Source organism: Drosophila melanogaster, chromosome 2L, assembly GCF_000001215.4.
Source record: "Drosophila melanogaster chromosome 2L".
In the NCBI taxonomy this organism is placed as follows: Eukaryota; Metazoa; Arthropoda; class Insecta; order Diptera; family Drosophilidae; genus Drosophila; species Drosophila melanogaster.
Window position 1 is genome coordinate 2203180 of NT_033779.5, and position 23128 is coordinate 2226307.

Sequence of the window (23128 nt, forward strand, 5' to 3'; positions counted from 1 at the left end):
AAATGCGCGCTCCTGCTTCACTTTTGTTGCTTTTCCCATCATCGGTCGAGAGCTGCGTGCACAAAAGTAACAAAATGTACTGAATGCCAACAGGCTCTCAGTTTTGGGGAGAGCGACGATTTTACATTACGCTGTTCTCAGTACGGTACACGCGCTCATTGCGCGATGCCCCCCCCCCACTCTCGCTCCCCACTCTGACTGCTTCGCTGGCTGTGCGAGTGTGTGTGTGCGGCATACTTGCGCTCTGGTTCTCCCCACCATGGTTGCCCCTCCCCCGCTCTCCCACACGGACTACAATGACTCCACACCACTTCCCTCGCTTGCGCTGTTTTTTGCCTTTGGCGCGGTCTTTGCTCTCGTTTGCTTTATCACTCTTGCTTTTGTTGCCCCTCCGGTGATGCGCTTTTGTGTCAGTGTGTGCGAGAGCGGCACAAACAAATATAATTGCAATGCAAATGCAGTTCTCTCTTCTCAATGGTCGAAAGAGATTCAATCTTGAAATTTTAAATATTCAACTTGTTTAATACTTTCTAAGATATTTAAAAGATGATTCCCCAAATGTTAGTTAGTTGGTTAAACATTTAATCCTTTTTTTAAAATAACAGTGGGTTATCCTTGACAGAGTTTTCCTCCGCATTTCCCTGTTCGAAGCATTCTTTAGGAAGAAACCTGAAATGAATATGGATTTCTATAAACTATACTGATAATGTTTATCCTCATGCAATTACCTGTGAATCACTGGAGTTATCAAGTCCGAGTCGAGGCTCTTGATATCCGTGGGCTTGGTTACCAGCGAGACCAAGGAGCCCACAACGACGACTGTAAGCACTCCGATGGGACTTATCCAGTGGTAGGAAAGACGGTAAAGTGGGAACACCTCCTCTTCGGCCACCCAAGCGTTTTCAGCAACACTAGCATTGGCCAAGCATCCTTCCACAGAGACCGGAAGTCGTTGGGATCCCAGTTGTCCCGATGCCGCAGCGAACTGAGATCCGAAGGATATCCATCCTGTTAGCAGAACACTGGCGATGCCGCCCACTGCCGTGCCGACTGTATTTGCCCAAGGAACCAGCATACCCACGGTGAAGATGCCGAAAGTGGAGCTAGCCGCAATGGCCGCCAAAGAGACGGATATGCTAAGGACGCCACTCACCTTCTCAAGGACGAATACCATGGCAAACGCGAGAAGTCCCAATACAACAATGCTGCCCTTGACCACTATCGTGGATGCCCATTCCCCTAGCTCCATTTTGAAACAACCACGTACTAGATCCTGCAGAATCACCAGTGACGTTGAGTTTAGATACACGGACAGCGAACTCAAGCTAGCTCCAAAAATGCCGGCAATAAATAGACCAGGCATTCCATAGACATGGCCTAAGCTGTTGACCACGAAGAGGGGCACCAGTTGATCGTCGTTCTGGAACGGGGCAAAGAATTAGCATTCTGACCACCATCTCATCTTGAGTTTACTCACCATGATCAATCCCGCACTCAACGGATCGCAATCCCTGTAGGCATGGAATATGAGTAACCCCAAATAGCAGAGAAGTGAAATAAAGAAGGCAGCTCCAACTACAAGGAAGGCGATGGAGGCTCGTGCCATCTTCAGAGTGGGCAAGGACATATACCGATGAACCACGGTCTGGTGCACCGCATTCAGTGAGGTCCAGTAGAAGGTGTTGCCGATGACAACGCTCCAAACGGTGTGACGAGCAAAGGGCGAGGGATTGGTCTCGCTAAATATCAGACGACCTCCGCGCACAAGACCTTCAAGAAAGTCAGCTTGGTCGTCGATGTAACAGGTGGCCAGAACAACAATCGTTAGAACGGAAGCAAACATGATCACAACCTGCCAGATGTCCGTATGAACCACTGCTTTTAGACCGCCCTTCAAGAAAGTTGATTCAATATTAATTAGTTAGCATTCCAATGAAGTAGCTTACCAAGACAGTATAAATAACGCAAATCACTATGATGAAAGCTTCAATTAGGTACATGTTCATCCCAGAAACTGCGGTAAATAATAGTGATTAATTCGAGTAAAGTGGAGCTTGCAACTGTTATTAGACTTACCTTGATTCAAGGCCAAGGCGGGCAGGTAAGCGAGGAACGGCAAATATAGAACCTAAAACTTATTAATTAGCCAACGAAAAGTTATAGCTTATATTTAGATTTTACCTACCACATCCAGGATGAAGATGATCGAAACTATGCTTCTGATGGCAGAATGAAAACGCATCTCCAAGTACTGGTTATTACATAAACAATTTAGGAGCTAATAGGTTTGCCTGCAGAGCTACATACCTCGTAGGAAGAGGTTACTTGAAGAGCCGAAAACACGGGTAAATAGATATACGATACTGCAAGTCCTTGGAGAACCAGAGCTATGACTATAAAGCAGTACTGCGTGCCATAATTATAAATCTCAGAAGGAGTGCCTATGATCGCCACCGCAGATATACAGCTAAAAACGAATAAATAAGAGGTTTTAAGTTATTAGGTAAGGAATAAGATGGTCTAAGGTCATGAGCTTACCTCGCTATCAAGCTCATTCCAACGGGAAAAACCCTAAGATTGCGCGATCCCATCATATAGTCATTCATCTTCTTCGATCCAAAGTTCTGATGACGCCTTTCAGGTGCCTCATTAGTTGGCGTCGTGGTTTTTGGCCCATTTCTGCTCTTTCTATTAATATAAAGAAGTAACATATCAATATGATATATTCAATTTACCTAATTTAATGCAGCTTACCTAATAAATCCGAAGTACAGTCCTATGGCGATGGATAGTATGGTCACGCCCAGGAAGACCGCGTAGTCGACCGTTCCGAATCTGTAGGTGTCCATGCTGGTTGGTCTCTTCTGTGAAAATGCCAACTAAATTATGTCGAGGGCCCAATGGAGCTGAGATTTCAGAAATTTGAATTGTCTTAGATATGTTATCTGCGCCGAACACTAAAGAGTTTTTATGAAAACTTTTTTATAACCACTTTTGTGAGTCAAATAAATTGCTCCAGGTCTAAACACCTCTAAAATGCGTAAAGCACTGCCAAAAAATGTCGTCTACAGAAAATGGATTTTTAAATAGTAGTTTAAACAAACGAGTTTCTACTTACCGGTTCCATGGATCGCCTATTTTAATGTGATTTATTTTAATATTTCTGCTAAAGTGTCAAACCAACGAAAGCTTTAAGCAGAATTAACTTATCTTGTAGAAATATTAAAACAAACCATATATTTTCAATGCCCTCGAGAAAAAGTCTGGTGATGGTAAACTACTAGAATTTTCATTAAAATCTTGAGAAAAGAACAACATTTTTTACGTATTGTATAGGTTTCTTTTAAATCTATAAATAGAATTATAGCGTTTTATGTTTGAAATCGAAAGTGTCACATAAATTAGGTCAGCGGAATATTTTATGGAACACACGTTTTCCACATTCATTACTTTTATAAACAATATAAAAGCTAATTTTAGGTGATAGTGTAAATATCGGTTGCCTCACTTTTATCAAGATTGCGTTGTTTAAAGCATTCTTTTGGAAGGAATCTAAAACAAAGAGTTGAAACAAAAACCTTAATATTTGTAATAAATGTGTCTTCACATTTAAGTTTTACCTGTGGATCACTGGAGATATCAAATCCGAGTCGAGGCTCTTGATATCCGTGGGTTTGGTCACCAGAGAGACCAGAGAACCCACAACGACAACCGTAAGTGCCCCAATTGGGTTTATCCAGTGGAATGAGAGTCGGAAAAGTGGAAACACCTGCTCCTCGTCCACCCAAACATTTTCGCGAGCAGTCACATTACCGGGGCAACTTGCCACGGACACAGGAAGCCGATGGTGATGCAGTTGTCCGGATGCCGCCGCAATTTGCGACCCGAAAGTTATCCATCCGGTCAGGAGGAAGCCAGCGATTCCGCCCACCGCAGTGCCCACTGTATTCGCCCAGGGAACCAGCACTGCCAGGGTAAATATGCCGAAGGTGGAACTAGTTGCGATGGCCACCAGGGACATGCAGATGCTCAGGATGCCACTCACTTTCTCCAGCAGAAGCACCTCACCGAATACCAATGCGCCCATGATCACGATTGTGGCTTTAACGATAATCGCGGATGCAGTTTCGCCCGGCTGCATCTTGAAACAGCCACGGACTATGTCCTGCAGGATGACCAAGGAGGTGGAGTTTAGGAACACGGAAAGCGAACTCAGGCCAGCTCCAAAAATACCGGCTATGAAAAGCCCTGGGATTCCATAGATGTGACCGACACTCTGGACCACGAAGAGGGGCACCAGCTGATCGTTATTCTGCTCATATCGAAAAAAAAACATTATAGACGCATGTCCTTAACAATTGAAAAACAGTTCGAGTGCCCACCATGATTTGTCCAGCACTCAATGGATCACAGTCCTTGTACATGTTAAAGATGAGCAGTCCCAAGAAGCTGAGAACCGAGTAAAAGATGATCGATCCGAGGACAAAAAAGGCAATGGAAGTCCTGGCCATTTTTAAGTTGGGCAAGGACATGTAGCGATGCACCATAGTCTGGTGCACCGCCGTAATCGAGGTCCAGTAGAAAGCGCCGCCGATCACCACGCTCCAAACCGTATTGCGCACATACGGCGAGGGATTGATGTTGCCAAATATGAGGCGTCCGCCGTCCACCAGGCTTTCGAAGAAGTCATCTAGGTCGGTGATGTAGCAGGTGGCCAGAATGGCCACAACCACAACGGAGGCAAACATGATAACCACCTGCCAGATGTCCGTATGCACCACTGCCTTGAGACCGCCCTGCAGGTGATAAGTTGGTCATAAGCTTCAAAGTGCTGTGAACTTTGGGAATTATCTTACCAATAGAGTGTATATAACGCACACCACAATGATCAGCACCTCTATCATGTGAATATTTAGACCGGAAGCTGTAGACAACACAAAGTTCAAGTTGAATCATGCGAGAGTCGTTCGAATAGTTCTTACCCTGATTCAATGCGAGGGCTGGCACAAAGACCACAAAAGGCGTATAAAGTAGCTGAAATGTATAATCTATTGAATACTGTCTGGAATTTGCAGATGAGTACAACTTACCACTTCGATGACAAACATTATTGATACTATATTCCGTATAAGCGGATGAAAGCGCATTCCCAAGTACTAGGTAAAAACACGTTAAGAAAATATAGGAGCAATTTGCTGGCATTCGTACCTCATAGGATGACCGCACTTGAAGGGCCGAAAACACGGGCAAGTAGATGTATGAAACAGCCAATCCTTGGATGACAATTGCTAGGACAATCAGGGAATATTGGGTTCCATAGTAGTATATCTCGGAAGGATTTCCCAGTATTGCAACGCCCGAAATGAAACTAAACAGAAGGAATAATATTATACAATAATATAATATCCAGTGTAGCCGATTTTCTCACCTCGCTATCAGGCTCATTGCCACTGGGAAAACCTTCAGATGGCCCGAACCCATCAGATACTCGTTCATCTTTTTCGATCCGAAGTTCGGAATGGATATCTCCGGGGTATCCGCTGGGCTGGATTCCATCTCCTTTTTGGTTTTTCTATGGTGCATTCAATAGTTAAAATTAGTTTGTAGTATTAATATGCAGCATCCTGCTCACTTAATCCAACCGAAATACAATCCTATGGCGATGGATAGTATGGTCACGCCCAGGAAGACCGTGTAGTCAACCGTTCCGAATCTGTAGGTGTCCATGCTGGCTGGTCTCTTCTGTGAAAATGTCAGCTAAATTATGTGGATGGCCCTATGGAGCCGAGATTTCCGAAATTTAAATTGTCTTAGATATGTTATCTGGGGCAAACACTATAGAACGACTATAGTGTGGTTATAGCAACAATTTTATGAGTCTATAAAATGTTCCAGATCTAAACACCTCTAGACCCAAATGAAATCATTAAATCACTGGCAAATATTTGGTCAACAAATTCAATTATCACACAGACAATGGGGTTGTTAATAATGGTTTAAACAAATGAGTTATTATTTATCGCTTCCATGGCGCGCCTAATTTTCATGTGATTAACCGCAGGGCTTTTTTAATACTAGTTCAAAAATGTCACAGCAATAGAAGCTCTAAGTGTACCACTTAGTTGTAGTTCCATAAATAAATCTATATTGGTGATTGCCATAAATTTTAAAAACGCCCAAATTCTGGCAATGAAAAAATCCGCAGTCACATAAAATAAACTCAAAAGAAAATATATCGTGAATATTTGCTGGCCCGTGGTCACGAAAATATATACAAACTTGACGGAAAAAATCGTGAAAATAATGACGTATGAATATGTTTCCCATCCTTTCAATACTTTAACCCCTTGACACCATAAAAAACATATTATATTAAAGATTTGCCAATAATATTAAAATTCGAGAACATTTATTTCAATTTAAAACTTCTGTAGTATCCACATTTACAATTTATCTCTTAAAAATATTACTTTGGGCATGATATGTTTGCGTTTCGGTTTTTTGTGTTGTTTCCAGATGGATATTAATAATATTAATAGTATGCTTATAAGATCTCAATTTAGATTTAACGAATTCGTGGAAATTTTGAAATTTTTTATTTGCTAATTATTTATATGTATATTAAAAAATTGTTATTTTACGGTATTTAATCAAGAACTAAAAATTCGCATCTTCCTAGAGTTCTTTTACTCTTTGCTTTGATATGTTCATAAAAATATGTTATAAATGCTAAAATTTGTGGAAGGGTTTTCCTAAGATTTTTTTTATAATAAACTTCAAAAAGCTGATATGTTTGCGACATCAAGTTTCATTTCCGTATTGCTAGATTTTTAGAAAGAGGTTCTTATAGTCTAACAAGTGCTCCATTGATATGTATCGTTTTCGATTTGTGGATCAACAAGTTGAATGCATTAACTAAATTCCAACTAATTAGATAACATCGCTAATAAGCGGTCGTTTCCAGTTCGGGATAAGACTGGACATAGTGCTCTTCTTTTCATGTGTGGCATCTAAACTACTTATCACAGTTTTATAAAAGGGATCTCCTACTCATCACCTGGGCGGGCTGCTAAAATTCGCCAGTTTTTGGGGGATTCACAGAGCCACAGGCTTCCTTAAAATTGGTGGCATTCAGCGGACTGAAGTAATCTTCGTGCAGGAAGCGAATGATGTTCTCGATGGGACAGAGATCGGCTTTGTTGCCCCTGGAATCCCTGGTGACCCGTAGGCTTTTGCCTCCCTCGCAGAAATCGATCTGCTGCGTGACATCCTTTCCATTGTACACCACCCGGAAGTAGTAATCCGTGTGAGCGTCGCTCCGGTAAACTTCGAATGCTAGTCTGGAGGCATAGGCTATGGTTTGGCCCTGGTTGGTGATGATTCCCAGGGCAGCTGTAAGATACTGCATGGTGCAGTCGTGTCCAGAGTACAGGACAAACTTCGTCCTGTCGCCAGAGATCATCTTCAGCATGTAGCTGACTATGTGACGGATCATTCCGTAGGATCGCAGCAATCCGGATAGCTTGTAGTACGAGTGACCAGCGGAGCGTTGCGATAGTTCGTCCGCAAAGGACATCAGGGTATCCACGTGGCTGGGCTCGACGCAGCCCTCTTGAGCTTCATCCGCCTGCACTGAGGGATTCCCATTTTCCACCTCAGGGGAGTCGGGTTCCACCTGTGTTTGTGCCTCCTGGGGACAAGGTAACATGAAACCTTCAACATTGCAGGAGCTCTTCAATAGTTACCTGCATCAAGTTGGCAGCTGTTTCATCCTGATCTATATTGATCACATCCACCAGTTCCTGATTGGAGTTCTTTCTGAGGGGCTTTGGAGTGGAAAGCGCTTTTTTCCTGCGACATGGCAAGGTGGCGTCATGGCATAGAACTGTCAAAAGGGCATCCACCACCTCGAAGGGATTGCTAATGCCATTCGGCGTGTGCTGCAGTATGGTGCCTCCGATCCACTGCATCACATCCAGGACATCGCCACGTTTCAGGAGCTGCTTATCACCCATGGCCTCCAGACGTTTTCGCAGCAGAGCCGACTGAGGACAGCTGCACTCGCCGAAGCAGAAAGCCATGCTATGCGATTCCCGGACATTCAAAGCCAGCCACTTGTCCGCCGGAAGCAAGGTGAACAGCATGGCCAATGCGGACTGGAAGGTGCGACGATAGCGAGTGGTGAAGACCACCACTTCATCCGAATTAAGAAGCGTGTGGGGCGTCGTTTCCACAGAGGCTCGGTTCGGATTCGGTTTGAGCAGGAGACCCAGTGGATGAGCATAGACCTGGTGCATGATGTCGCCCACGTGTAGCAGCTGCGAGATTCCCCTGGTGAATGAAAAGTCAGGCGTATGATTAATAGCGGCATTGAATGCCGGTAGTGCATTCACTCACTTGTAGGTGAGCTGCCCCAGTGGACAACCACGTTCTGTGGCCGGCAGCAGTGGAAACCCATGGAACGGCCCCACCTTGTTCCAGTACATGTGATTTGATCCCGAAGCGGAGCTGCTCGAGTTATACAGAAAACTGCGATACCTAAAGCAAAACCACGTATCAATGAATAAATATTTCCGGAAATGTGATAGCCCACCTGTTGACCAAGTTATCTGAGCCACCACTCACGCCGCAGTTGATGCCAGCACTGCGAACGTGGGATATGGGTCCCCGATCCCCGTGCCTGATGACCAGGAGCACGCCCTGAAGCTTCCAACCCTCCAAGATGCCGCCATCATCCAAACGCTGCAGCTGAGCCAACGGAGCACAGCGTTCTCTGTACTTGGCGAATCGCTGGGCAGTGGAAGATGGCGAACTATCGCCGCCCAAGGAACTGACGGTGCCAGACGAACTGGGTCCGAAAACTGAGCCACCGCTTGGAGTCGACTCAACATTGCCCATGTAGCGATACATTCCTAAAAAGGATTATCAAAGGCAAGGATTAGCTATTTGCCTATGAATATAACAAAGCACGTCCTATTCGAGTGTTGACAACCATATTAACTAATTGGGTCAACTTAAGAAATCTTTTCTTAGATTTATATTGAGTATATATTGAATGTTTTCCCACGATTGCCATTAATCCGCTACTTTTCCACTTACCCGCTATAAGAAGGAATATCCAGACGCTGAGCAGCACATAGCAGTAGAAGGCTCTGTGTTGGGTGGCCACTCGCATCAGTTCCTTGAGCAGCCTCATCCTGGCCAGAAAGTCCGGCTCTTAACTGCTGCCCGCTAGCTCCACTGCTGCTCCTCGGCATCAACTCGTTGGGCGGCACTCCTGGAGGGTTTCTGTCGATACGATAGCTCTGATATACTCCTATCCAGTGCTTAAATTTCAGGCTAGAGCTCCGCTGCACGGGGATTGCTTTTTTAATGCTAAGTGTAGAAAAAACAAGGTTCAAGCGTTTACGTGGAGCACGACTAATTGGCAGGGCATGCGCAATGGAGGCCACATCGTTATCAGCTGTTGGCACAGAGGTGGTGGACAAAGGGGGAGTTTGAACAGCCAAGCCTATATTTTTATATATGTATATTAATAAGTAAAAGCCGTGTGGTGTTCAGAATAAGCTTAGCATCAAGCTAGAGTGCACTCTTTAATAACAATCATGGTGTTCCCAATACATATGCGGCTTTGGCTCAATGCGGAATAAATATGCGTAAACTATTGACCGGCTGAAAGGCGGGGCTTCGTTCGCCTTTGCAGCCTGGTTTAAAATATGTTGGATATATAAATATATAGTCTGGCAGATCCGGGATCTTGGTGGTTCTCAGTTATGGGATTAGTTCCACCCTATTGTTGTGCCGCGGTCAAGGCCAAAACGGTGAAGCGCACTTCGTTGGGATCGCGAGCCATGAACTCCTTGCAGACCTTGGCCGCATCCTTCACAAAAGTCTCCTCCGAAGTCGGTCCGTGCTTGATCGGGAAGGACTTGCGGCCATCCAGCTCGTACAGAGTACCCTCCTTGTTCACCAGTGCGATGAAGTGGTGGATCACCTTCTCATGATTGGCGGCATTCGTCTGGCCCTCTTGAGCCAAGGCCTCATGATCGGCGGTGAACTTCTCGTCTTTTTCGAGGGCCCGTCCGCGTTCCTCCGGGGACAAGGAAGCTGTCTTCTCCAGGAAGTCCTTCAGTACTCCGCGGTCAATGTCCACTCTGGGGAAAGATTACATTTTGTGATATATAAAGAGATACGATTATTAACGATCTTATATAGAAAAAACGTCACGAACTCACTCTTTGTTGTTGGCCACGCTGTGGATCAGGGCGACGGTTCCACAGGCGTTGTGGGTGAACTGGCGCATGTAGAAGAGATCCTCGGGATGCTGCTCCTCCACCTCCTTAATCCGATCGTGCTCCTCGGCGCGGTGCTTCTCATACTAAAAATGGAACCTGGTTGGCCAGGATAATAAGATAAGAAGGTCAAGCTAAACCTACGGTTTCGCTGCACGGGAAGAGCAAAATGAACGCCTTTACGGGACGCGGAATCCATTCCAAGGTGTCATCTTCCAATCCAATGACGTCAGTTACCGACCAGGCTGGCGACACGCCCAGTTTATGTATGTACTTGGTCAAAACCTGGAAAAGTGGGAATGGGAAGGTCTTAATGGCGTCTTTTAACTTTATTATCCAAATCCGACATTTTGGAACAAAGAAACAATGAATGTGCAAAAACTGGAAGTGCGGTAGGCAAAACCTTTACAGGTAAAGTCATTACCTCGGGATTAGATTCAAGTGGCGTCCAGGTTAACATATTTTTGAATTTGGCTTTAGCAGTGATCTGATTGAAAATTCACAGGAAAATGAAGGATTTCTACACACAATTACCGGCACTTTTGACGAGCTTTACTTTTTTCTGAATGTGGTGTGTGAACATTGATTTGGTCGAAACATATCGATTATAAGCTTTTCAATTGTGTGTATTAAAGCAATTGATTCATGTAATCGATTAAGATTAAATGAAATAAATGTCGAAATGTCCATTCCCCATTTAAATAGCTATAGTTCTATGCTAACATTGAATATATTCACTTATCGATATTAGAAACCATTAGTGTTGATAAACGCGTTGAACGTATTTCCCAAAGAGGAGGTGTGCATACACTAGCTGAAGTAAACAATATTGTTTACAAAATGACCAAAGCGAATAAAACGCCGCAAAAAGCAAGTGAACCGAATATAAATGGTTCCTTCACACCAGTTCGATGTAAGTTGGCTCCAAAGACAAAAAAGGTTATTATTTCTTTGCATCGTTTCCAGATTTGGACAGCCAGCGCCTGCAATCGCCCACGAGTCACGATGCGAATTTAGCCACCTGCAAAACCAGATTGGAAACAATAGTCAAACAACTCCAGGATAACTACGCTAAATGGCAGCTGGCCCATCAGCGGGGCACCTCTATTTGCTATACTATCGAAGCCAAGAAGACCAAGTGTCTGGAGAAAAGCCAGGATGAAGGCAGCTCCCTTTACCCAGATGATCTCCTACTTCCCTGCAACAAGTTGGCCATCATAGCCTCTATTTTCGGGGATATCGCAAATAATACAAAGGAGATACTAAGACAACTGAGAGGCATATTAAAATTACCGGGATCTGCAGCGGATACGATATTCTACAGGTCCTGGAAGTTGCAGCAATTCGTGGTTTTCGCGAAGGAGCTATCCGAAAGATATGAGAAGGAGGCTCTGGTCAAAATGGAAGTTGCCGGTAGGAATAATAAAGCTCCTCTTTGTCGAAAGCAGCCCCTTTAATACGTTTGAAAATTCAAAGAAGCACAGATTAATTTCTCAAATTCGATTTACCATCTTAAATATAATCATGTTACTTTTCTTATAGGTAACATTGCTCACTCGACTGAAAGAAGCCAGCTCATTGCGCACACAACTTTATGGGAATTTCCCGAGCACGTGGACTCCTATGTCCATCTGGGGTTTCTTCTCCTTGCCGAAGAAGTCAGTTTAAGGCAATAAATTAAACAATTTTTCAACTTAATACAACATATGGTTTCTATCAAATGTTCATGTTGGGCAGTAAAACTTCATTACAGCTTTAGATTAAGCGAATGCTTAAAGAAGTAATAAGTAAATTCTATAAACTTAGGTCCTATGAGAAAATCGGAATGTAACTATTAAATGCATCGTTGTGCGTTTTTTTTAAGTCTGAACGGAGATCCGCTCCAGTCGGGGAGCGCTGCGGAACTTGGTCCACCACCAGAACCAGGCGCACGAAAATCCCACAGCCAAGGTGGTGTAATACAAAATAGTAGCCAGGCTCCACTTCTTCTGCAATGCAAATTTGTATAAAGGAAAATAATTTCTTATTGCTTGCTATATTCACCTTCTTGTGACTCTCGTTGCCCTGCACTTTCTTCTGGCTCCTTGCGTTCTGGGCATTAGCTTCGATTTTCGCGAGATCCTTGGCAATCTCTTCGGTGATCTGATTCACGCTTTTTAGAGTTTCCTGGGCAAAGCAGCTGGCATATCGTTTGTCGCCCACCACGACGTCCTCGGGAGTGGAGACCTGCAGCTTGTAGTTGGTGGCCGCTAAAGAAGCGCGCAGGGACATAAAGTGGTTGCCAGCATTGCCCAGAATCTGATTGTTGTAGTTTTCGGCTTCAGGATGGTTGCAAATGTATTCGTAACTGGGATTCTGGTTGGGAATCTTTTCGAACATCTCCAGGAGCTGTTGCCGTTGCTTTCGACACTTGAACCCGAAGAGTTCCAAATCTTCGTCGGTGAGAGAGGCCAAATCCAGATAGTTAATGTTCTCGGCAATAAGTTTGTCCACACAGGTGCTGGCGTAGTCCGTTTCCACGCTGGTAGAGCACAGTAGACCGTTGAGGATCTCCCTCTCCCGGCGTGTGTCCCTGTGAGCCTTTTGGCGAACCCAAGGACGTCGATTGTAGCCCAGGAAAGCACTGTCCAATTCCTTCTGCTCGGTGTGCGAGTGAAAGTTCTTTGTGGCCTCAAACTGAATGGTCGGCGGAACCTTGGCCATCGCCACCAAGGGGACATCCCCCGCGGACATTGTGTGCGTCTTCGTTGCCATAAACTCTGTCAATAATGGCAATTAAATTACCATTAAAATGCAATTGCGCTTAGATTAGATTCGCTGTTAAGAATCGGACGTTTACGAGCACTGCGAGTAGGGGTGGTCAAGATTCCTAACAGATTATGTTAAAAGTAACAGAAGTAGTAAGGGCTCTGTAAACATTTAAAACGTGAATATTAACAATTTAGTAATTTTATTTCCTTTTTCCTATTTCGCATTCTTGTACGAATCGAATTTTCTTCTAATGAATCACCCTACCCAACCAATTAAGATTAAATGCTTAACATTTGTATTTAAAAAGTATAACAAATTGATAAATTGATGACGATTAAGCTTCCTAACTATCCTATTTCTCGGACGATGACCTGTAGATTGGGGCACTGGTGGTGGACGCCTCCTGGAGCTTCTTCATAAACAGAGCCTTTCGCTGCTCATCCGCACTCAGTTTGGTACTTGAAACGGAGGCTTTGATGCGCTCTAACTTGTCGACGTTCGGCTCGGTTAACACCATTAGGCCGTACCCCATTCCTCCGAAGCCAATCAGCCACAAAACGGACTTAAAGTAGGGATTACTAAGCATTTTGGAAGCGGTCTCCTCTAGTCGCTTTTCTTCAAAGCACTCCAATAACTCGCATCCGCCTGTCGCACTGTGCTGTCTCCGACGATTTCACCAATTTTGTAGTAATAGTCCAAAACGAAGGGATAGTTCTCGTGAATATGCTGACGAAACTCTAGGAGCGGATTGTTATTAACGATCAAAATAATTATATAAATATCCTCCCACCTCGATTCGTGTTCATGCGATAATAAACGCCGTAGCTGGCTGCGAAGCAGACTGCCTCGAGGACAAACAGTGTTTTGGCACTTCCTTTGATGAATTTCCAAATTGCAGGTTTTGGTGTTTTGCGCAGCATTTTAAGTGGGAGTTGTAAATATTAAACACGTTTGCTTTCTTACAAAAAAAAAAGGAAAACAAAATCACCTACCAGCTTATCGATAAAACGAATTATCGAACTGGGCCAGTGCTGGCTAACATGCGGCCAACAGCTGGTCGACCGGCTAGTGTGTGTGCGCCTCTTCTTCTTGCCATGTAGTGCAGTGTTTATCTCACGTTTTTGTTTTTGCAAACTGATAACGCGACGCAATTTAGTCTGTAGTGAAAATTGTTTTTTTTTACATCGATGGAAAATCGGCCACGATGAGCGGCAATACACACGGACTCAGCTGGTTTCCACATTTTCCCGACAAATTCGTATCCTGGGGCCAGGAAATCCATTTATACGAAGTGCGCCGCAAAGATGATCACAGCCAAAAAAGTAGGGTTTTCCCCAAGGGATTATGCCACTTTACTTAACCGCCCCCCTTGCAGGTCGCCTGCCTTATATATCCGTGAACTACCTCGCCAACGAGTCGCGCTATCAATATGCCCGCTGCGTGGCCGCCTCCTACCACAGTGACCAGCCCATAATTGCAGTGGGTCTGGCGGATGGCAAAGTCGGGATTTGCAACTTCCGGGACACCTACGACAGCAGCTGGGAGTACAGTGGGTGGACGACAACGCCGATTCTTAGCTGCATCTAATAGTTCTTCATTTCTCGTAGCACCGCGTCAGCAGCGCATGTGCACCTGCCTCGCCTGGAACGAGCTGGATGCCAATATCCTGGCCATTGGACACGATCGCCATCGAAATGACACCTGCATCACCATCTGGGACATTGAGCGTGGAGTTCCCAAGGAGACGGCCAACTTCTTCGGCGTCGGCGAGTCGGCCAACTCCATTTGCTGGGATCGAAATCATCGCACGGTCATTGCGGGAATGAGCCAGAAGATGATAAAGCTGTTCGATCTGAGGCGTGAGTACACATAATGCGACTGGTTATATTTCAACTACGTAGTATTACTTTATTGCCCTTTCACTGATGAAATCTTTAAATCCCTTTCGCAGAGAGTAACGCCACCTGTCAAAGCATTCAAACAAAGACAGTGCAGGGACTTTCCGTATCCCCCAATGGCAACTATCTCTGCAGCTATGTGGACTCGGTGATCACTCTGTGGGATCCGCGAAATATCAAGAGTCCCCTCAGGCAGATTCAGTCCTCGAAAAACCATTTGCAGATCGCTTGGTGTCCGACCAGGACAAGCCTGCTTTCCTCGCTGCAACGCGATTCCTCCTACATCACTCTCTACGACATCCGGAGTGTGGACACGGACAATTCCGGAGAGATCTACCACGTAAAACGACAGATTAGCCCCTTTCCGGCTAGATACCAGCACAGTGGAAAGTTTTCGTTTGTTAATTGCCTGTCGTGGCATTCGAGGGATTTCGAGAGAGCTCTGCTTTTGGCAGATGCGCTGAACATCCTGGACTTTCGACTGCCAGCCACCTTGCACACGGCGCACAGCAATCGCCGGAAATTGCCACTTCTGATGCAGCGTCCGCTCTACACACCCGCCTCGCCGACTTCCACTGCGGCCACGCCCACTCAGCAGCAGCCCACGAGCAGCTGCAGCACGAATAGCGGGAGTTCCCTGGACTTTAGCACTCCTGGTGGTTCGCCCTTCAATGTGGACCTGCTGAAACCGGAACTCTTTGAGCTGGATCTGGTGGACGAGACGCGTCAGCGCGCTCTAGAGGATTACGGCATCAAACCCGATAACAAGCGATTCGGCGAACTCCACTTGACACCGTATCTGCGAAATGTGTGGTCCACTTTGAACAATGTCTACAGCGAGGATCGACTGACGGGCTTAAAGGCCACTTTGGGCATTAACTTGGGACACACCTCGGAGGCCTTGATGGCCAGCTCCCGCATTGAATCTCAGGTGCTCCAGTGGCCAGAGGGCATCAACAACTCCAACAAACTGATATGCTACAGGTAAGTTTATATGAATTTGTGGTTTGACGAGTGTGATAACCCCAATCTTTATGCAGGAGTGAGCAGCGCGACCTGGCCCTCCAACTTTGCGGTTGGGCCTTTGAGCAGGAGCTGGATCGCTTTATAGACCAGTTGTATGCAAACAAGGAGTACAGCCGGGCAGCCATGATCTGCGTGTTCCACTTGAAAATTTTCCATGCCTGCAACATCCTATCGTCGGCGGCGGACAACATGAGGGATCCCAGCATGTACAGGATCACCGTCATCGCCTTGTCCAGTTTCAATGCAGATCGCTGCAGTTCCACGTGGCGGAATCAGCGATCCAGCGCCAACATGCAGATACACGATCCACACTTAAGGGCTGTCTTCTCCTTTCTAACGATGGAGAAGGACAATTTTGATGCAGTGCTCAAAGAGGAAGGCGTTTCGTTATCAGACCGCATGGCCTTCGCCTGCAAATATCTATCGGAGACCAAGCTGGCTGACTATGTTGCGCAGCAAATCCAGGCGGCCATAGATGGTGGCGATCTAAATGGCTTGTTGCTCACTGGAGAGTCGCAGGACGGAATCGATATACTGCAGTCCTATATGGACACCAGCTTCGATGTGCAGGTGAGCGTGCGCTATAAAAACATATGTAGAAACTTTGATATACATTGAGCTGTTTCTTAGACGGTAGCCCTGGTGGCCATTAACTACTTCCGGCAAGAGCTTTTCGAGGACAAGCGCATCCAGTACTGGATCGCCAGCTACTTGGATCACCTCAATAGCTGGGGCTTGTGGGAGAAGCGGGCCGAGCTGGACATCAAGATCGAGAGCATCCGCCCATCCTCCCGCAGTTCCCGCACCGTATTTCTGTCGTGCAACTTTTGCGGCAAGTCTGTGTCCAACGCCTTGCTGGACGAGCCGCGTCCACGGAGCACCACCACCAGCACCAACAGGCTCTCCTCATGCCCCAGCTGCCGGAAACCCCTGCCCCGCTGCTCGCTCTGCCTAATGCACATGGGCACAATGGTGAACATGAGCAATGGGGAGACCCCGACCACCACGCCCGACGTGCCCGGCTGGCAGACCAAGCCCTTCTCAAAGTGGTTTTCCTGGTGTCAGACCTGTCGCCACGGCGGACACACCGAGCACATCATGCAGTGGTTCAAGTGAGTTCAAAGTTACCAATATTTAATTGAATTCTGACCAATGTACGCGTTTATTTGCCAGGCAAAATTCAGAGTGCCCCGTGTCGTCGTGCAACTGCCGCTGCTTCGACATGGACGGCACCAAGCCGAACACATTGAGAGACATTTCCTAGCTGTCCGGAGCACCCACCATACACAGCCCTTACTCGCCCAGGCCATATGCATATGCATTAAGTTGTTGATTTGTTCCAAACGCGTGCGCCTTAAACAAACTCAGAAGTGTTCATTGTACTTAGACAAGGGATGTGCCCGTAGCATTAGTGTTTATGACCTACCAGCTTTTAGCTGCTCAATTGCATTTTATACTTACATTCAAATAAAGGACTATGTGCGACAAATTACTATAGATATTTCTCAGCTTTTCTTTTGAAAGTTGAAACCGTTATAGTTTCGTGTTTTGCAACACTTTCAGGTAGTACTTATTAGCATTCTTGTTGGAACTGATAACGGTCACACCGCTTCGCACGTTTTTATGCGGCGTTATTATTTTTTGTTGCTTTCTGACGTAAATGTGCAGAAAAAGTGCTTCCACTCGTAGGGCTTAAGTGAATGGTTAATAACATTATGTGATAACGCCTGAACAAACAAATCAAGATATAGTGAATAGATTAAACCAAAAGACAGTGCCGATACACAAGATATAATATAAAGACGGTAAGTTGTGGGTGGGGGTACAAATTTCCATAAAGCATGTGAGTGCTACGGAATTTGAGCACAGCACTTTAACTGGCAGTTAAGATTAAATATTTGTACATGATAGCTTTGAAAATAGCGATATTTAGTTACTTGACCTTTTCAACTCATTCGTGTCTACACCTGAGGCTTTTGTCCAATCTGAGTGCCCGAAAACGGGTTTCCCATTAAGAACTCCCAAGTTTAAAACCTGCAGCGCATACAAATCCAAAATGCAAATACATACATACAAGCCGCATTTATTTATATTTTGATGCGAAGATCAAAGAAGGTCTCTCCAAATAGCTTTTGGCGGATTATTAAATACCTTTGGTGACGTCGTGTTTTCTTGTTGAACTAGCTGTATTTAGAAATCGAGACAATAAATTCGTGTGCGAAAAAGTTTTGAAACTTTGCCAACAAAATTCGACGCATCTCAGGCATTTTCACCGCGTGACCCCTTTGAAAATCGAAAACGCAGCGTTTTTTGTATGGTTCTCGCCGGGGAAATAGAGCGTCCGAAAAACCATTAAAAATTAGGGTAAACATTTCAGAAGATCCAGACTTGAAGCTATCTTTAATGTCTTACGCTTCAGCTTCTGGTTTCCATTCAGAAATCGGTTATAAATCAAGAAGTGGGAACTCAAACACAACTTAAACGAAACGAACGGTTCATTATGTCACTCCACTAAATTTAGCACTACGCTCTTCTACGCTCACCGCGCTCTTTTACACTGAGAACAATATAACTGTATATGCTTTAAATGGATTAGTATTATAAGAAAGCTTCAAAAAATACTTGTAATATTTATTTAATTCAGAATGATGATTTTGTTGCGAATGCAGATGTTAATACCAAAGCTTTTCTCTCGGTGTGTGGACTCTCTATTTTTCATCAGACATATGGCTGGTTGATTTACGCATTGTTTGCTTTGCATTATTTGTCTTTGTGCCAGTACCGCTGTTAATTACCAGTTCCTACAACTCACAATTCGCTATTTGCAAATCAACCGGCAAAGTAAACAACAGAGAGAGAGACGGAGAGAATTGATTGCAATCGCAAAACAGCTGACGATGCTCTCTCGCATTCGCTGGCCGTCTGATTCTAAATGTTTTCCTCAGTTATGCCTGAAATGTAGAGGCGAAATCAAGTTCGGCCGCGAGAATTAAGCCATAAAATTTACGACTTTTCGAACGAAAAACGAGACATAAAAATGTGAAAACCAAACAGCGAATGGCTTTCAAATAAAACGCTTCATTGAGCTTAAGCGCTTTTTGCTATCTAAAAATCGAACTTTAAACAAACATAGACAAAAATTCACGATCAAGGTCAGTGGATATGTACTCTATTATGTGTTTTGTGGCTTGTTTACATATGGCCAAAAATAATTGGTACTCGTTTTATCAGTTCGAGATAAAGGCGGTTTGACTCGGAGGAAGTGCATTCATGCTTGGAGCCCAAAGGTTAAACCGGTATGATAACGCCGATGAGCGCATAAACCCGTTTAACTTGTCCAAGAACCAGTGCAAAGCTCGGAAATATCGCGATTTATTGAGACTCAACAAGTGGAATAGTAGATACACATATGCATGCATATATTATATGCGATGGAAATCGGAAGAGTTTTTCCATCTTTAATTTAAATAGATTTTTTTTTCTATTTAAAGCAAATCTTGAATTTTGCTTCAAAACAACATATCAGAGTATTTGTTCGTTTTGTCTTGGAATTGCTCGATTCTTCAATCGGCACAAAAATTCGCAGTTTAATGGCGAAATCCGCCAGGCAATGCATTAATCGCTGTAAGTGGCTGAATTATGTGGGCTAGTGTACCCCAATAACGTCACTTGTCTATTTATTCCGTGCAATGTCTACCTAAGCAATTTCAATTATGAAGTCACTCGCGAATTGTGTGCCAAAATTCGTTTGTTTGCGGCTAGAATTGCTTGTCTTGGGCTATTTGTCAAAACTGATATCCAGTGAGTGATAGGATTGCATAAGAAAAGGGGGAGTGTACATCGATACTGCGTACCCGTAGGCCTTTATTGATTCCATAAGACGACATTAATGCTCGTACCAGTCGACTTGGGACATCAGATGGTCTTGAACTTGTTCTATTTTTGTGTTCCCAAGCACACGCAACGATATTAACATATTAAAGAGGCCTTGAAAAGAGGTCTTAATGCTTTTTATTTATTTTTAAGTTGTTTCAGTGGGATTTAGTTGCTCGTACTGTTGATATGTAATGTTGTGACCAGAAATATTTTATTTCAGTTTTCGAAAACCTCGAAAGGCAGACTTGAAAAGGCTGCCCCAAACACCCAGCTCTACGCAAATCCACCCACAACAAGTTAATCAACATGTTGCGCAACACGCCTTTCGGTGCCACGCCCACCTACAAACTACTTCTGGGCTTCGGACTATGCTCCCTTGGGGGCGCCATGCTATATGCCTATTTCAAGACTCGAAACGACGAGGAGGAAGCGGACTCAGGTGGCCAACGGCCGGCATCCGGGATTAGAGGACAGACAGAGGAACAGAAGCCCCAGAAGGAAGTGTGCCTCAAAATCGTCGTGGACAACGAGCATGTGCCCCTGATAATGGGTCGCGGTGGATCCAATATCAAGTTGATTGAAGAAAAGACCCTGGCCAAGATAAGATTACGGTAATTGGATTTGAAAATTATCGACCCAGGAATTAAACCTGACTAACAAAAATCAAATTCTTCTCCTCCAGAGACAAAGACAGTGGCCACAAATTCTGCGACATTAGCGGCGTTCCCGATGCGGTTAAGGCGGCTCGAGCTCTGCTTATCAAGGAAATTGAACGTGCGCCCGTGGTGAAAGTGGAACTGCAGGTGCCCCAGAGGCTGGCCAGCAAAATTAACGGACGCGGCGGCGAGCTCCTCCAGGAGATCCGGAGCAGTTCGCTAGCCAAGCTGAATATCGATTTAAATGGGCGGAATGGAAAGGCCAAGATTACGATTATCGGCAATCAAAAGCAAGTGAACATAGCCCGAAAAATGCTGGATGATCAGATAGAGGAGGATGAGGAACTCGTGCGGTCCATGGAGGAGGTGGAACAGCGTCGGGAGCCCCGCAGATCTCCCACCAACAGCATTGCGTCCAGCATGTACTCCTCCCAGACATCCCTAAGCTCTCACACTCAGCCCAGAGACAAGCTAATGGCCTCCAAGGGCGAGGGTAAGCCAATGGAGGTTTATGTCTCCGCGGTGGCCTCGCCCACTAAATTCTGGGTTCAGCTTATCGGACCGCAGTCCAAGAAGCTCGATAGCATGGTCCAGGAGATGACCAGCTATTATAGTAGTGCTGAAAACAGGGCCAAGCACGTGCTGACTGCTCCATATGTGGGTCAGATTGTGGCAGCCGTGTTTAAGTTCGACGAGAAGTGGTATCGCGCAGAAATCGTGGACATTATGCCTAACCAGTACAATCCAAAGGAGCAGGTGATCGATCTCTACTTCGTGGACTATGGAGATAGCGAATATATTTCGCCAGCTGATATCTGCGAGCTGCGCACTGATTTCCTCACGCTCAGGTAAGCAGTTCGACTGATTGGATAGACATAAATTTATATTTCACTATTTTAGGTTCCAAGCCGTTGAATGCTTCTTGGCCAATGTAAAATCTACCATCCAGACGGAGCCTATTACGTGGCCAAAGTCTTCAATCGCAAAGTTCGAAGAGCTGACAGAGGGTATGATTTCAGCAACAGTTGCTAGATATATTTTTGACTAAACACCGAACATTTGTAGTGGCACATTGGAGAAAGCTGATTGCTCGAGTGGTGACCTACAAGGAGCGTCCACGGGCAACCACCGCTGTAAGTGCTGCTGCCAAGGAGGGAACCCCGCTGCCCGGAGTGGAACTATTCGATCCAGCCGACAACTCTGAACTAAATATTGCCGATCTGATGATCACCCAGGGCTTTGCTCTGCCCCTGGACGATTCGTATCCAGTGCGGTCACGCTCCTCGACGCCCTCAAGTAACAGCGACTCCACCATTGAGGAGTTGTGCGTCAGCAATCCAGTGACTCCGCTTACGCCCCACTCACCTATGTCGATGTCCATTGATGTTGACAGCATTACGCAGGCGGAGAACGAGCACCTCGCCCAGCAGCTGCAGCATTTGCAGCATAAACTGAACGGAAACGACATAAAAAACATTAATCCGGCTAAACTGACGGCTACAGACCTCGAAAACGGGAATAACAATAATGCCAGCACCACAAATGGTGCTAGCGCGCATTAGGATTTCACATTGTTACTAATTATCCTCGCCTAATTGTTTATAAGATGAAGGCTGGACGAGCAGCTCACTACTTGACGTGTACATAAAAGTATAGCTCTTAAGGAACTTATTGTATAGGTACGAAAGAAAACTGTTTAATTTATCGCCGTGACTGATCGACATATCCTAGATCCTAAAAGCTGACGATGGAACGGCACAGATCCTTAATTGTTTATAGCAACCTTTGCCATGTTACTTATTGTTAGCAAGAACAAGAAAAACATTTGTACATCAACAAAAAATACACAAAAAAGATCACAAACTTATCAAAAGAAATGCATTTTATAAGAATATCAAGCTTAAGTCTATTTTGGTGGCCTGTTTCAGAAATCTGTATTAGAGAAGTATTTCAATATTCTTTGAAAATAAGATTTTCTAGATGACGTTAAGGCATAATTGAAAATGAATATAGTTTCTTCAAATGAAAAGGGCTACAAATATTAAAAGTCGCTTAAAGTATATTAAAAAACCCACCGGGGGGCAGAATTGCAGTCTTGTTTGGGGGATTTACCCCACGCTTAGATTAGGATGTCGTTGGTGGTGTTTATAGCTATGGGGGGCAGGTATATGGCGCGGATCTGACTGCGCAGGCGTACGATTTCCATGTCGTCCCTTTCCATTTCTCTGATGAGCTGGGAGAACTGGACTAATCCCTCGCGGTTTCCAGGAAACCCATGACCCTTAATGACCTCCAGTTGGAGTTGCATCACCAATGGAAAAACCTGCAATGTATTATGTTAAACTATTTGGTTATTTGTTTTGATTTGCTTGGTATTTACGTGCTGCATCATGAGAATCATCTCTTTTCCAGCGGAAGCCTTTGCCTCTGAGAGTTTCTTCGAGTTTTCCGGCTGATTTACACAGCGTATTATGTCCATAAGAATTTGCTTGGCAGTATCACTGTTGAAATTGGTCAAGTAGGACATTATAAACGTTTTAACGGCAGTGTTTGTGACGAATTTAGGCAAAATGCAACAAATTGTAGTAGGTTTTATTTTGTGTTTCCGTTAGAGATGAGTCATACAGCG

General features: G+C 44.9%; 11 protein-coding genes across 18 annotated transcripts; 3 read left to right on the top strand and 8 right to left on the bottom strand.

The window, feature by feature from the left end:
- Positions 1–541: 541 nt before the first annotated feature.
- CG31668 (uncharacterized protein) lies at positions 542–2987 on the bottom strand. The gene is made up of 9 exons (NM_001103585.3): positions 2755–2987; positions 2539–2688; positions 2308–2467; positions 2186–2251; positions 2077–2128; positions 1947–2014; positions 1478–1891; positions 729–1420; positions 542–669 (listed from the first exon to the last, which is right to left on the bottom strand). Exons 1-9 carry the CDS (start codon positions 2847–2849, stop codon positions 594–596), a joined length of 1773 nt encoding a protein of 590 aa, NP_001097055.2. The 5' UTR covers positions 2850–2987; the 3' UTR covers positions 542–593.
- A 358-nt stretch (positions 2988–3345) lies between these two features.
- CG33124 (uncharacterized protein) lies at positions 3346–5923 on the bottom strand. The gene is made up of 9 exons (NM_001103586.4): positions 5633–5923; positions 5429–5572; positions 5209–5368; positions 5091–5156; positions 4983–5034; positions 4857–4924; positions 4383–4796; positions 3621–4312; positions 3346–3552 (listed from the first exon to the last, which is right to left on the bottom strand). Exons 1-9 carry the CDS (start codon positions 5725–5727, stop codon positions 3477–3479), a joined length of 1767 nt encoding a protein of 588 aa, NP_001097056.3. The 5' UTR covers positions 5728–5923; the 3' UTR covers positions 3346–3476.
- A 471-nt stretch (positions 5924–6394) lies between these two features.
- CG15385 (uncharacterized protein) lies at positions 6395–9392 on the bottom strand. 2 transcript variants are annotated; one of them, NM_134810.3, is made up of 5 exons: positions 9100–9392; positions 8594–8912; positions 8398–8538; positions 7746–8331; positions 6395–7690 (listed from the first exon to the last, which is right to left on the bottom strand). In NM_134810.3, the coding sequence occupies exons 1-5, from the start codon at positions 9194–9196 to the stop codon at positions 7070–7072; spliced, it is 1764 nt and encodes a 587-aa protein (NP_608654.1). In that variant the 5' UTR covers positions 9197–9392; the 3' UTR covers positions 6395–7069. The 2 variants fall into 2 exon arrangements, with proteins under 2 accessions (NP_608654.1, NP_001259914.1); NM_001272985.1 differs by having other exon boundaries at positions 6767–7690.
- A 166-nt stretch (positions 9393–9558) lies between these two features.
- Uch (Ubiquitin carboxy-terminal hydrolase) lies at positions 9559–11032 on the bottom strand. Of its 3 annotated transcripts, none has more exons than NM_057592.4 (4): positions 10717–11032; positions 10437–10577; positions 10236–10378; positions 9559–10154 (listed from the first exon to the last, which is right to left on the bottom strand). In NM_057592.4, the coding sequence occupies exons 1-4, from the start codon at positions 10750–10752 to the stop codon at positions 9791–9793; spliced, it is 684 nt and encodes a 227-aa protein (NP_476940.1). In that variant the 5' UTR covers positions 10753–11032; the 3' UTR covers positions 9559–9790. The 3 variants fall into 3 exon arrangements, with proteins under 3 accessions (NP_476940.1, NP_001259915.1, NP_001188681.1); NM_001272986.1 differs by having other exon boundaries at positions 10236–10369; positions 10717–10880; NM_001201752.2 differs by having other exon boundaries at positions 10717–10880.
- A 54-nt stretch (positions 11033–11086) lies between these two features.
- CG34174 (uncharacterized protein) lies at positions 11087–11988 on the top strand. The gene is made up of 3 exons (NM_001103587.3): positions 11087–11205; positions 11259–11705; positions 11835–11988. Exons 1-3 carry the CDS (start codon positions 11133–11135, stop codon positions 11966–11968), a joined length of 654 nt encoding a protein of 217 aa, NP_001097057.1. The 5' UTR covers positions 11087–11132; the 3' UTR covers positions 11969–11988.
- On the bottom strand, positions 11793–13132 carry daed (daedalus). 2 transcript variants are annotated; one of them, NM_001272987.1, is made up of 2 exons: positions 12336–13132; positions 11793–12277 (listed from the first exon to the last, which is right to left on the bottom strand). In NM_001272987.1, exons 1-2 carry the CDS (start codon positions 13044–13046, stop codon positions 12152–12154), a joined length of 837 nt encoding a protein of 278 aa, NP_001259916.1. In that variant the 5' UTR covers positions 13047–13132; the 3' UTR covers positions 11793–12151. The 2 variants fall into 2 exon arrangements, with proteins under 2 accessions (NP_001259916.1, NP_608655.3); NM_134811.4 differs by having other exon boundaries at positions 11793–12280.
- Positions 13133–13323: 191 nt separating this feature from the next.
- CG42371 (uncharacterized protein) lies at positions 13324–14067 on the bottom strand. The gene is made up of 2 exons (NM_001144295.2): positions 13834–14067; positions 13324–13780 (listed from the first exon to the last, which is right to left on the bottom strand). The coding sequence occupies exons 1-2, from the start codon at positions 13961–13963 to the stop codon at positions 13647–13649; spliced, it is 264 nt and encodes an 87-aa protein (NP_001137767.1). The 5' UTR covers positions 13964–14067; the 3' UTR covers positions 13324–13646.
- Positions 13324–14067, bottom strand: CG15386 (uncharacterized protein). The gene is made up of 2 exons (NM_144094.3): positions 13834–14067; positions 13324–13780 (listed from the first exon to the last, which is right to left on the bottom strand). Exon 2 carries the CDS (start codon positions 13627–13629, stop codon positions 13396–13398), a length of 234 nt encoding a protein of 77 aa, NP_652351.1. The 5' UTR covers positions 13630–13780; positions 13834–14067; the 3' UTR covers positions 13324–13395.
- Positions 14068–14110: 43 nt separating this feature from the next.
- Positions 14111–17446, top strand: mio (missing oocyte). The gene is made up of 7 exons (NM_134812.3): positions 14111–14365; positions 14419–14592; positions 14651–14902; positions 14995–15925; positions 15982–16537; positions 16598–17079; positions 17141–17446. The coding sequence occupies exons 1-7, from the start codon at positions 14248–14250 to the stop codon at positions 17229–17231; spliced, it is 2604 nt and encodes an 867-aa protein (NP_608656.1). The 5' UTR covers positions 14111–14247; the 3' UTR covers positions 17232–17446.
- A 122-nt stretch (positions 17447–17568) lies between these two features.
- papi lies at positions 17569–22365 on the top strand. 4 transcript variants are annotated; one of them, NM_164461.2, is made up of 5 exons: positions 17569–17772; positions 20064–20454; positions 20526–21347; positions 21400–21506; positions 21565–22365. In NM_164461.2, exons 2-5 carry the CDS (start codon positions 20150–20152, stop codon positions 22059–22061), a joined length of 1731 nt encoding a protein of 576 aa, NP_722773.1. In that variant the 5' UTR covers positions 17569–17772; positions 20064–20149; the 3' UTR covers positions 22062–22365. The 4 variants fall into 4 exon arrangements, with proteins under 4 accessions (NP_722773.1, NP_608657.1, NP_722774.1 ...); NM_134813.3 differs by lacking the exon at positions 17569–17772 and adding an exon at positions 18910–19119; NM_164462.2 differs by lacking the exon at positions 17569–17772 and adding an exon at positions 19478–19591.
- On the bottom strand, positions 22366–23115 carry CG15387 (uncharacterized protein). Its single transcript, NM_001103588.2, has 2 exons — positions 22880–23115; positions 22366–22822 (listed from the first exon to the last, which is right to left on the bottom strand). Exons 1-2 carry the CDS (start codon positions 23024–23026, stop codon positions 22619–22621), a joined length of 351 nt encoding a protein of 116 aa, NP_001097058.1. The 5' UTR covers positions 23027–23115; the 3' UTR covers positions 22366–22618.
- Positions 23116–23128: the final 13 nt, after the last annotated feature.

Excerpts from the sequence above, each read along its gene's own strand:
- CG31668 (NM_001103585.3), bottom strand. The coding sequence starts at position 2,849 with ATGGACACCTACAGATTCGGAACGGTCGACTACGCGGTCTTCCTGGGC. Across the intron at positions 2,129-2,185 it reads TCATCTTCATCCTGGATGTG|GTTCTATATTTGCCGTTCCT; the intron begins GTAGGTAAAATC and ends AATAAGTTTTAG. Across the intron at positions 2,015-2,076 it reads CGCCTTGGCCTTGAATCAAG|TTTCTGGGATGAACATGTAC; the intron begins GTAAGTCTAATA and ends TATTTACCGCAG.
- CG33124 (NM_001103586.4), bottom strand. The coding sequence starts at position 5,727 with ATGGACACCTACAGATTCGGAACGGTTGACTACACGGTCTTCCTGGGC. Across the intron at positions 5,157-5,208 it reads AAGTGCGGTCATCCTATGAG|TACTTGGGAATGCGCTTTCA; the intron begins GTACGAATGCCA and ends GTTTTTACCTAG. Across the intron at positions 4,797-4,856 it reads GCGTTATATACACTCTATTG|GGCGGTCTCAAGGCAGTGGT; the intron begins GTAAGATAATTC and ends TATCACCTGCAG.
- CG15385 (NM_134810.3), bottom strand. The coding sequence starts at position 9,196 with ATGAGGCTGCTCAAGGAACTGATGCGAGTGGCCACCCAACACAGAGCC. Across the intron at positions 8,539-8,593 it reads TCAGATAACTTGGTCAACAG|GTATCGCAGTTTTCTGTATA; the intron begins GTGGGCTATCAC and ends GTTTTGCTTTAG. Across the intron at positions 8,332-8,397 it reads CTGGGGCAGCTCACCTACAA|GGGAATCTCGCAGCTGCTAC; the intron begins GTGAGTGAATGC and ends TTCATTCACCAG.
- Uch (NM_057592.4), bottom strand. The coding sequence starts at position 10,752 with ATGTTAACCTGGACGCCACTTGAATCTAATCCCGAG. Across the intron at positions 10,379-10,436 it reads TCTTCCCGTGCAGCGAAACC|TATGAGAAGCACCGCGCCGA; the intron begins GTAGGTTTAGCT and ends TTCCATTTTTAG. Across the intron at positions 10,155-10,235 it reads AGCGTGGCCAACAACAAAGA|AGTGGACATTGACCGCGGAG; the intron begins GTGAGTTCGTGA and ends ATCTTTCCCCAG.
- CG34174 (NM_001103587.3), top strand. The coding sequence starts at position 11,133 with ATGACCAAAGCGAATAAAACGCCGCAAAAAGCAAGTGAACCGAATATA. Across the intron at positions 11,206-11,258 it reads TTCCTTCACACCAGTTCGAT|ATTTGGACAGCCAGCGCCTG; the intron begins GTAAGTTGGCTC and ends CATCGTTTCCAG. Across the intron at positions 11,706-11,834 it reads GGTCAAAATGGAAGTTGCCG|GTAACATTGCTCACTCGACT; the intron begins GTAGGAATAATA and ends CTTTTCTTATAG.
- daed (NM_134811.4), bottom strand. The coding sequence starts at position 13,046 with ATGGCAACGAAGACGCACACAATGTCCGCGGGGGATGTCCCCTTGGTG. Across the intron at positions 12,281-12,335 it reads GCAACGAGAGTCACAAGAAG|AAGAAGTGGAGCCTGGCTAC; the intron begins GTGAATATAGCA and ends TTTGCATTGCAG.
- mio (NM_134812.3), top strand. The coding sequence starts at position 14,248 with ATGAGCGGCAATACACACGGACTCAGCTGGTTTCCACATTTTCCCGAC. Across the intron at positions 14,366-14,418 it reads AGATGATCACAGCCAAAAAA|GTCGCCTGCCTTATATATCC; the intron begins GTAGGGTTTTCC and ends CCCCCCTTGCAG. Across the intron at positions 14,903-14,994 it reads AAAGCTGTTCGATCTGAGGC|AGAGTAACGCCACCTGTCAA; the intron begins GTGAGTACACAT and ends TCCCTTTCGCAG.
- papi (NM_164461.2), top strand. The coding sequence starts at position 20,150 with ATGTTGCGCAACACGCCTTTCGGTGCCACGCCCACCTACAAACTACTT. Across the intron at positions 20,455-20,525 it reads CTGGCCAAGATAAGATTACG|AGACAAAGACAGTGGCCACA; the intron begins GTAATTGGATTT and ends CTTCTCCTCCAG. Across the intron at positions 21,507-21,564 it reads GTTCGAAGAGCTGACAGAGG|TGGCACATTGGAGAAAGCTG; the intron begins GTATGATTTCAG and ends GAACATTTGTAG.
- CG15387 (NM_001103588.2), bottom strand. The coding sequence starts at position 23,026 with ATGTCCTACTTGACCAATTTCAACAGTGATACTGCCAAGCAAATTCTT. Across the intron at positions 22,823-22,879 it reads TGATTCTCATGATGCAGCAC|GTTTTTCCATTGGTGATGCA; the intron begins GTAAATACCAAG and ends AATACATTGCAG.